This window comes from Argentina silus (genome assembly GCF_951799395.1).
Source record: "Argentina silus genome assembly, chromosome: 1".
NCBI lineage: Eukaryota > Metazoa > Chordata > Actinopteri > Argentiniformes > Argentinidae > Argentina > Argentina silus.
In genome coordinates, this window is record NC_139655.1 from 17,006,054 (window position 1) to 17,016,286 (window position 10,233).

The window sequence follows — 10,233 nt, forward strand, 5'->3', positions numbered from 1 at the left end:
GAATATGCAACAATGTTCCGAAGCCGTATATACCTTTTTCATAAAGGTGACATGATTATTTTCGCTAATTTCAGATACACTGGGATCTCGCAAGCCCATGTGTGTATTCTTTTCAAGGTTCTGTGGAAACTGTGTAGCTAGTACAAAAAGTAGTTCTGAAAAACAGAAACATAATAAATGCAACATTTACTGTTTCTTTACAGCCATAAAATCCTAGTCTAAATCGAATCGGCAAATGGTAAAGTTACTTTTGTTTTTTTGATAGTTTAAGTAGGTTTATTTGGACAATCTATTAGGATAGATTGAGAATCCATATTAAACTGCTAACTAAAGCTATATGCTAGGTGAGCCACAGTTGCTATGGCAAATGGAATGACAGGAGGTTCATGGGTGGTGTCACTACTGGTCAACATACATCTAAGGTATGTGAAAGAGTAAAAAATTGTGAATTTTTGGGTGAACTATCCCTTGAAGTGCCTTTTCAGAAATCCACGTTTTTACTCTGGATTAATTTAAGTAGAATTAGGCCTAATCCTGATTTATATTCAACTGTCAGGGAAACCACCCATTAATGTTACATTTTAGTTTTTGAATTTTTACTATTACTATTTTCTTAAAAGATAATATTCTGATTTTTCAAGATAATTATTTTGTTGTATTTCTGTTGTCTTGTGGTTTTCATGTTTTGTATTGTTCTCTTCTTGTTTGATTGACTGATTCTGATTAAGGACTACAGTACAGTAGGCATGTGTTATGTCTAATATATTCTAGTTGTAATATTTTTGATAAAGAATAGCAGCAAATAAGGTTCTCTTTATAATTAAATAATATATACAGAATGTTGTATTGTGATCATCCAACACATATTGCCCACTATATGAAGAGAGCCTTTTCATAATGTGTTGCTCAAAAGTGAACTTTCATTGTTGTCAGACTGTACTGTGGTATTTGTGTAGTTACATGGGGCCAGATTTACTAAGCAATTGCATCAGGAGCAATGTTTGTACCTTTGTTTTAACAAGGTCATTTAACATAATAGGTAGACCAAGATGGTAGAATAAAGATAATGAGAAGGAATACAACATTTAAGTCAAATTATAATTAATTACAGTTTAACTATACTACATAAAAAATAAACAAAATAAGCAAACTGGTCTTTGAACTATTTTATAGGAAGCAGTAGATATGTCTCTCTTAAAAGCATTAGTTGCCACTATGATAGTATTCTGATGAGAAAAATGGCAAGGGTTCAATTGTAATTCTTCATGGATTTAAAACAAGGGAAATAAATAAAAACATGCTCACCTTGTGGTTTTTGGCCTTTTAATAACGCTTTCATACACATGAAATTCCAAAACCTAAGAACTCAGCAACACAAAGATAGTAAAACATGAATTATACATTTATCTTTTGTAGATATGATTGGTGACATGGTGTGTGAGTGATGAGTTAGGATATCCCACATTTTTGAAGGCCAGGGCATGAGGTAATTCCTAGTCTCTGCTAGGATATTGGACCTATTCTCTCTCACACACAGGTAGTGTGATGTTTTGGCATCATAGCCTCCAAGTGCAGTCCCATGCCAACAAACTCCCACTTCAGTTTAGTGCAGTGAGTTACTGAGATGCTTTGTGATGGGAACACATTGGCACAAGAGTAACGCCTTGCTCTGCACCAGTGTAGTGTCAGTTTTTACTGCGACAGAGACCTGTGTCTTTTTTACATCTCAAGGGATGACAGAGGTATTTTCATGTAAAATATCAATATACACATTTTTTTAAAAGAACTAGTGAGCCAAACATTACAAAAAAACTAATTTGTCTAACCCATCATGTTGAGATGAAACTTGAATTAAAACAGATACTAAAGTTGTGACATGCAGCAGGACTTCGCCTCAAAAAAAGTTTACATTACAATAGAATTTCTGGAGGTTCCCCACTTCAACCGTATATGTACAATTCTAATAGCTTGAGTTGACGTGATATTTATTATGATGTAACTTCTTGGCATTTGGAAGTACCGTCTGTATTTGGTCTTTGTATTCAACATGCTCATTTGTCATAGGTGAACCATTTGGCCGAAACATTGTGATTAAATACATGTCTCCCAACTCACAGATTTTTTTAGAACATTCTTCTTTCAACAATCAGCCTGTCATTTACATATCAGCTGCATTAACTTAGTTTCAGTTGAAATATCAATCCGTATAGAAAGCAGTGCTGTTTTGGATCTTAAAGAATGTGTCCATATGAATGATTTTGGAGCACATTCCTTGTAGAATCATTGAGAAGTGTTCCAATTCATACTGAATAAAAGGCAGTCATTGAAAAGAAGGCGGTTTGGTGAACAACTGTACAAAGACAAGATGTTACATAAAGGAGAAATCTGCTCAAAGCATTCTTATGTCTTGTGAGGTACAGTACCTGTCCATTTTCATGTGATTGTGGCTTTTTTGTAAGATTAACCAATACAGTGAGAGCCCTATTCATGTATTTTTTATACATTGCTTTTTTTTTTTAATGCAAATGGAAACAGTAAAATGAGTCCATCTGTATGTCTTTCCACTTAGGCTAATTCAGTATGCCTGGCTGATATACTATAATGGATGATAGACTTTGATGATATTCAGTTCCTAGTCCACTCCCTTCTGAAGCTCCTGCCATTTGGTGTTAGTAGGTCTGAAGAGGCAGGTGAAAGCAATATGGAGTAAGATCTTCTAAGTAAGGTGAAGGCCCTACAAGGAAAGGACAAAGGACCAAAAATAAACTACAACTTTGACCTTGGTTCGATCGTTCACCTCGTTCATCCAAAGTTCTCCACATTCCAGTCAGTTTCATGTGTGTACTCTGCAGCTCTGCCTTTACTTGTAACACCACCATAGTTAGATTTTGAAGTAGAAAGTCTTTGCAGGCGAGAAGAAGTGGAAAAGGAGACACGGTTCCAATGACCTTCATTGGCAGGACAGTACTGCATATATTTGTGGTGTCCTTAGTCACTATGGTATGTGGATGGCATGGCTGGCTCAGATCGCCAGAATGGGGCACAGTAGGTGTGCTGGCGCCAGTTTTCTGGCCAAAGGCCCAGCTGGCACGAGGCTGGTATGTATGGACAGAGCTCGATTCATGGGGACAGTACAGTATGTATGACATCCAGCTGGCACTAGAATCACACAAATGGATTGTGATGAGTCAGAGGAGCATGCTGCCCTTGTCGTCACTGCCCAGGCGGAGACCTCCTCCTTGGGGTTACTGTCCTGGGACATAGGGCCAGCTGATGGAGCTTCCGGAAAGCTGCATGTCGCGGATGAGCGTCTCAATGGGCGTCTTGCCCACCAGGCGCATGAAAAAGAGCTGGGAAATGAGGTTGGCGGGCACAGCGCGGAGGGCCGGCAGACGGAGCAGCAGGCGGCCAAAGCGTTGGGGCTGACCCGGGTACTGCATTCTCTCGTACTCAGTCAGAGCCACCTGGGCCTTCTCCTGCAGAGACTCCACGTGGACCGGGTCTGTCAGCCCACACGCATCTGAGAGAGGGGAGGAGGAGGAAATAGAGAGAGATGGTGTGAGGACAGAGTGGGAGGGAGCACTACTTGATTGAGGGGGAAGCTTACATAAAGAGCCATGGTTGTGTTCAGTACGTTTAGCAGATGGTGGCTAGTGAATCTATCTTTGCATTGAATAATGGAACAGACTGGTATAAGTTACAGAAGTACAAATGAGGGGAAAATAATAATAATTAAGAAAATGTGGAGTTCAGGTGGTACCTCATCCATTTCAATAAATGTCCCCTTTTGAACCAGATACCTGTTTTGTCTATGTTGTCTGCTTGACCTAAATGAAGATCATTTGTATATATGTCAGTATAGTAATGCTGAAGAATTTTGAATACTAACATCAACAATCTCACATTTACAAAAGGCCTGTGACTGTGGTCTGCACTTACTTTATTGAGCCAGAAGAGGGTGCAACACTCCTAGAAGCTAACCTGTGTTTCGGCTTCGGTCAACAATATACTGTACTACGTATACAGTCAACTGGTGCTTCCTCTCTGTATAACATCTGAAGATGCAGTTTTCCAATCAGAAATATAAAGATGAACAGTCTTAACTTGGGGGTCCAGTTTTTTGCATATTGGCCAAGTTTCAGCGTATGCAGACTAAATGTCTCAGTGGATAGGTGAAAAGTCCTAGTCAAAAGTGTGTAAGTCAAAAGCATGTTGGTCAAAAGTCTTGTTATTTTGATCAGGCTCAAAGGATGCTGAAAGGGATAGTTCACCCAAATTACAAAAGCACATATTTGGTTCCTTAACCTGAAATGAATCATTGACATGGACATGGACTAACTTCATTCAACTCTTTGGTTCTGTCAATGGATCCTAAATTAGCATGTTTGAAATGTCACGTCCAAATCGTCTCAAATTCTCTGAAGACTCAATTACTTGATTTAAATTACTTTGAGAATTTGAACATAACATTTCAAATGTCCATTTTCAAATGTCCATTGACTTGCATTGGGTTTTTGCTAAAAAGAATAAAAACAGAACCAATTTATTATTATTAGAGGTCCAACCCCCGAATAACAAATAATTTTTGTTACGGTTGTTATTATTATTATTCCGAGACCAAACGTGGTGGGATAGTGTACTTTTGTGGCCGAATGACACAATATTGGACCATTTGACCAAGCCCCAGACCTGACATGAGGCTAGTGTAGCGCAGACGGTTAGTCCCCTTGGTTGGTAATACATGCAGACTGCGTTCAATTCCTACCATTTTATGATTTTCACAATAATTGGTATTACAATTACATAGTATGTCATGAGTTCACAGCTGAGCCGAAATGCTAAATATTTGTATGCTGGCAATATAGACACCATATGAGGCTTATCAAGCCTCTCACCAGCCCCACATTACCTGCACGCAAGCACCGACACACGACCGTCATTTTTGTATATTCACATTAAATGCGTGCAGGACAGGTGAGCAAAAATAGCAAAATGACAGATGAATGCAGAGCAAAACTATGTAAAACCCACGTGGATATTAAAACTAGTTAGCTAGTTAACTAAAAGTTAGATTTCATGAGATAGGTAGGATTTCCAAAGGGTCGCTTGGGGGTCCAACCTCTGAATAACAAATCATGCCGTCTCAAAAAATAAATAGTTACTATAATTAACGCTGCCACAGGTTAGTGCCCTTGTGTTGTACCTATGGCATCCCGGTATGCATCCCACTACTGCAACTTACTAATTTTCACATAACTTGGTATACATAGTAGGCCAGGAGTTTCCAACAGCCCAAATGCAAAAATATTAATATGATGGCAATATAGAAAGTGTACATTCTGCCAATCATACATACATACTCTTTCATGGTTTTCGAGCTCCATACGCTCCATGAGGTAGGTGTGGCTCAGAGGGTTAATACCCTCATCTAGTAATACATGTGGGGATTTGAATCCCGGCACTGCCAATTTCAGATCGCCATCCCTTGGCAGGGAAGGATTAGTGGTGTTGTACCAAAACTAAATTGTCTGATTTATAAAATGAGGGTGTTATATTTGAAAGAAAGCAAAACGGGCAAAAGGCTGCAACCCCAGCCCTAACCCTAACCCTATTATACCAGACAACTCACCTGGTGAGAACAAGGCGATGGCCTTCAGGCAGCTGTACTCGGCTGAGTCCACCTGCAGACACGTCAGCTTGTCCACCTGGTCCTGGAACACTCTCACTTGGTCCATAAAGGAGACCACCCGTTCGGCCGACATAGGCGAGGAGTGGAAGCCTGCGGCAGCCAGGAGAGGGGCCATGTGAAGGGGCAGGGCAGACTGAGCGGCATTAAGGATAAAGAGCTCGCTCCAGCTCAGCCTCAGCAGAGCCACCTGCTCCGACACAGGCAGCTCAGGGAAGTAGGGGATGTTCCGGGCCCACTCAATGGTGCTGAAGAGAAGCCGTGCCGCCAGCTCACAGATGTTGTCAATGCCCATGACAGACCCGCCTGCGCCACCAGCCTGGCCCTGCTGGTTGTACTGGTGGCCATAGCGACTGCTGGGGTAGGGCTCGGCGCGAAGCAGCTGGGAGATGAGCTCAGACACAGGCTGCCCACCGTTGTTGTTGTAGAACTCGCCTCCTCCGACTCCACCACTACCGGCCCCCACTGGGGTGACAGTGGGGCTGAGGCTGGAGTGTGAGGGAGGGATGCGTCCGCGCTGAACTGCTGAAGTGGGGATGGGGGAACAAGGGGGGGCGGGGAGAAGGAGCAGAGGGGGAAGTGTTGGGGATCGGGGGTGGGGGTCGGGGTGTGGGGGTGGGGTGGGGAGTTAGAAATGAGTTGGGGATGCTCTCTCAATTGGAGGTTTAATTCTAGATTAAAGGGAGCACAATGAGGGAGCAAACTGATTCTGAAGGTTATCTTGAGGAATAAAACAAAGACAGTATAATTCTCCATTGAAATTTCAATTGACAGTAGATAAGGGCTGAGTCATCGAAATTGGATTCAAGGGGCAGAATTCTCAAGTTGCTCTTATTTTTTTGCCACAGCCCATTCTAGTCCTGCCCTCACAACAGTATCACATTCTAGCAATTTAGAGCCACATTACAATGCATTTCAGACTACCTTACATATCAACACAGGACAATATTACTTGTGGTTTCAGCATAGAATTATTGTCTTAAAACCAGGATTTAAATTTGGGGGGAGACAGTGGAACAGAGCACTTTTATCATAAGATGAGAGAGAACTTAGAACCTAATACATTTACATTCAAATACTATGGAAAAAACACTTTTGGGGACAGCTTCACTCCTTGTAATATAACATACCCATTTAGCCTACTTTAAAGGGACTAAATAGCTACATGACTGATATCCCCACACAGAGCTGGAGGTTTAGACAAAGATGCGACTGAGTGACTGGTGCTCAGGGACGCAGGTATCTTAGTCCTGTATCCCTCTCCCTCACTTACGCAGGCAGTAGATTAGGCAACTAAGTACAAGGCATCAAGCTGGCACACATGCCAAGCTTAACTATGATAGGACTAGGACAGCCATGCACTACATGCTCTGTGGGCCAATGTGATTGTTAAAAAATGTACTGAAGTGAACTCTGAAATAAAGATAGACCATTATTTACATACAATCTGTAAGAGGTAAAGGCATTTCAAAGATGCAATATAAATATAAATTGATATTCTAAATAGAATGTATACATAGAAAAATGGCTAGATAGATAGAAGGTGCACTACTTTGGACAGGATGGATGAGTACCTTCTTTGCGCATGCCAACACGAAAACATTTCTTCAGGCGGCAGTACTGGCACTGGTTGCGGTGATGTTGGTCGATCTGGCACTCACGATTCGACCTGAAATGAATTTCAAGATATTTTCGGAACAACTATTCCAATTTACAAAGCAGCCACAATGGCAAACATATCTTCCCTCAGAGATAAAAAATCCTAGGCAATTTTCTCTGAATGATTTCATAAGAAATATTACTAGAGGGCCGATTTAAAAGCTCCAGTTATAAACATGATGGGAGACAAAATAAGCCTCTTTAATTTTAATACATGAATGTATGTATAGTATAAGCTGGTTTATCCGATGATATAAGTATGTATCACACTGTTTCCTTACATGACTGATCAATATTGTATCATGTTCATGGATGTTTTATATGGGCAGAGTGGTTGTCGTAAGGATGACTAGATAGCATTGGATAAAATGTTTCAATCATCTCTCATTTCTAAACCAGTTTTGTTGATTTATATATGTATGATGTTATATGCCTATGTGAGATCAGGTAAACTATGTTAAGCAATAAATAGCAAAACCCAAAAACACAATACAATTATTTACAATATGATGCTGAACAATTCAATTGAATACAATAGGAAACTATATTCATTGTTTTTAATTGCTGCATGATGCTTTTATGAAAATCTAAATACATGTTGATGAATATTGATGGTGTGGTATTGTATAAGTATGTTAGTCTCTTTAGAGACCATTGATTTCATAAACAAGCCCACGGTTAAGTGAATGATGAGTCACACACACATCCAGTATACACACGGCTGTGGGCCATTGTATTAGCTCTGCACAGAGTCAACAATGTATTAATGCATGAGTCACTACAGCAATTTTCATCCATTTGCTTTGTACAGCTGGGATATCCATAAAGGGATCAAATAAAAGTTATTTAAGATAAGTTCTCATGAAACATATCAGGATTTACCTAGATGGGTAAACACGTTGGTTGTGGGTGAGGTGAGTTCCCGATTACTGTGTAAACTGCTTTATGCTAAGAATCCCTCATTTTCATCATTGTCATCACCCAAGATGCTCTCACCTGCAGGTGTAGTTGAGGTTGCGGCGAATGCTTCTCTTGAAGAAGCTCTTGCAGCCCTCGCAGGTGAACACACCGTAGTGCTTCCCACTGGACTTGTCCCCACACACCACGCAGTCTACCACACAGGCCTTTTCATCGTCCCCAGCCTCCATGTCACTGCCTCCAGCCTGGGGGGAGCCATCTTCCTCCTCACCCTTCAGGTAGCCCTTCTCCCCCAGCCCATTTGTGCCCCCATTGGGATCTCCCCACCCCCCACTCACCATGGCCATTGCTTGGTTAACAGACCACAGAGGGAATGGGAGACAGCCAAGCCTCTGGTTGTCGTATAAAAACTTTCTGTCCGTGTGGCTTCTCGGTTCAGAGTTTCAAGGTTTTTTCATAGAATTTATTTTTCCAAGATACTAGACTTTTCAAAGGTAGAACTATGTCCACACCCTCATTTTAGCTATGCAAACATACTCATTAGTAAAAATGGGGTTAAAAACAAAGTGGTGAAGAATGTGAGGAAAAACCCCCCACTAGGGCTGCTTTGTCTCCTCCCTCTCCACTATGACCTGGAAATAGTTTTTCTTTTCAGTTTAGAAACTTTTGTTTTGCATGCCTGTGGCTTGCAATGCCTTTTTCTTGTTTCTCCTTTTTTCTGTTATTCACTCTTTTTGTGTTTTTCTTTGGTCCACCTCCTGCGACGCCTGTCTTTAAGAAGAGTTTTCTGTTGTTCAGTCGAATGGTTCACCATTCAGCCAAAAAACAGAACCTTTTACAGCAAACAATTATTCAAACACATTCTCAAAACACAACCCATTCAGCAATACTTTGCAAATTATTAGAAAGAGAAATACTCAGCTTCACTCCCCCTTCTCTCTCTAGCAACAATAATGGCTGAAAAAGGACCTTCGGTAGCCCTTAGCACATGCCTGGAGAAGATACTGTTGCCACCCTTCGTAAAACAGTCATTAGTCTTTAGCCTAAATCCTTTCACAGCTGTTTTCAATAAACCTATTTCATATATCACGATATTAAATGCTTACCTTTGAAAGTGCATTCACATACAGGAAAACAATTGCTTTTCTCATTCAGGGGACGTGGTGAAAATATCAAGTATTTTTCCTAGATCACCCTTACATCCACCGAGACTGAGGGTACAGACTGAGCACAGTAAGAGACAGATTTTCCAGAAATCCTTTGAGCCACGACAACATTCTGACTCACAAAGACCTCTTCCAGGTCACCACAGGCAAAACAACTTGATGTTCACAACCCACTTTTTGGCTGTATATCCTCAAGGCACACAATGAACTAGTATCAAGTCCCAACAGTGGCTGCAACATGTATACCCTCTGTTTAAACTAATTCAGCCAGTCTCTTTGCCTCTATGAAGAGTAATTTGCAGCTCAAGGAAGTGCACTCTTCCTTGTTTGTTGTTGCAAAAGAGCTAGGTTGTAGCAATATCCTCTGTGGTACTAGACCAGCTGGCAAATTCAGTCGCTCCAAAAATAGAGAGAACAGATGAGCGTAGAATCCAAAAAAGCCTCCTTTACAGCCTTCAGAAATCCCTTTAGCTGTTTTCTAAGCGCTGGCGTTGGTTTCTCCCTCCAGCCTTTTGTCAGTGCTTGCCCACCGAGAACTAACGACTTGCGGCCTAGCCCTATGCTCCGTCCATGGTGTGTGTGCTTTCCCGTGGCTCAGGCAAAGGGGGGGAAGGGACAGGGCTTTCTCTCCTCCCTTTGGCTCCAGTGTCCACAAATTGAATTAAGATTTTAAAAGAAGGCACAGCCCTAGACAGCCTGGCTGTTGTGAGGCCACCACAGAGCGTCCTCTCTCTCTCTCTGTCTGTCTCTTTCTCTCCCCGCTTCTCCCTCCGTTTTCCTCAGCCTGTGTGTGTGTGTATGTGT

General features: G+C 41.4%; 1 protein-coding gene across 2 annotated transcripts; it reads right to left on the bottom strand.

The window, feature by feature from the left end:
• Positions 1-1,280: 1,280 nt before the first annotated feature.
• nr2f6a (nuclear receptor subfamily 2, group F, member 6a) lies at positions 1,281-10,233 on the bottom strand. 2 transcript variants are annotated; one of them, XM_083678930.1, is made up of 5 exons: positions 9,370-10,233; positions 8,342-9,267; positions 7,261-7,355; positions 5,630-6,211; positions 1,281-3,520 (listed from the first exon to the last, which is right to left on the bottom strand). In XM_083678930.1, exons 2-5 carry the CDS (start codon positions 8,608-8,610, stop codon positions 3,246-3,248), a joined length of 1,221 nt encoding a protein of 406 aa, XP_083535056.1. In that variant the 5' UTR covers positions 8,611-9,267; positions 9,370-10,233; the 3' UTR covers positions 1,281-3,245. The 2 variants fall into 2 exon arrangements, with proteins under 2 accessions (XP_083535056.1, XP_083535057.1); XM_083678931.1 differs by having other exon boundaries at positions 5,630-6,208; positions 8,342-10,233.

What these genes read in the sequence shown, in the direction of transcription:
- nr2f6a (XM_083678930.1), bottom strand. Translation starts at nt 8,610, where the DNA reads ATGGCCATGGTGAGTGGGGGGTGGGGAGATCCCAATGGGGGCACAAAT. An exon ending in AACCTCAACTACACCTGCAG is followed by an intron (nt 7,356 to 8,341) that starts GTGAGAGCATCT and finishes AATTCATTTCAG; the next exon opens with GTCGAATCGTGAGTGCCAGA. An exon ending in CATCGCCTTGTTCTCACCAG is followed by an intron (nt 3,521 to 5,629) that starts GTGAGTTGTCTG and finishes CCCCTCTCTCAG; the next exon opens with ATGCGTGTGGGCTGACAGAC.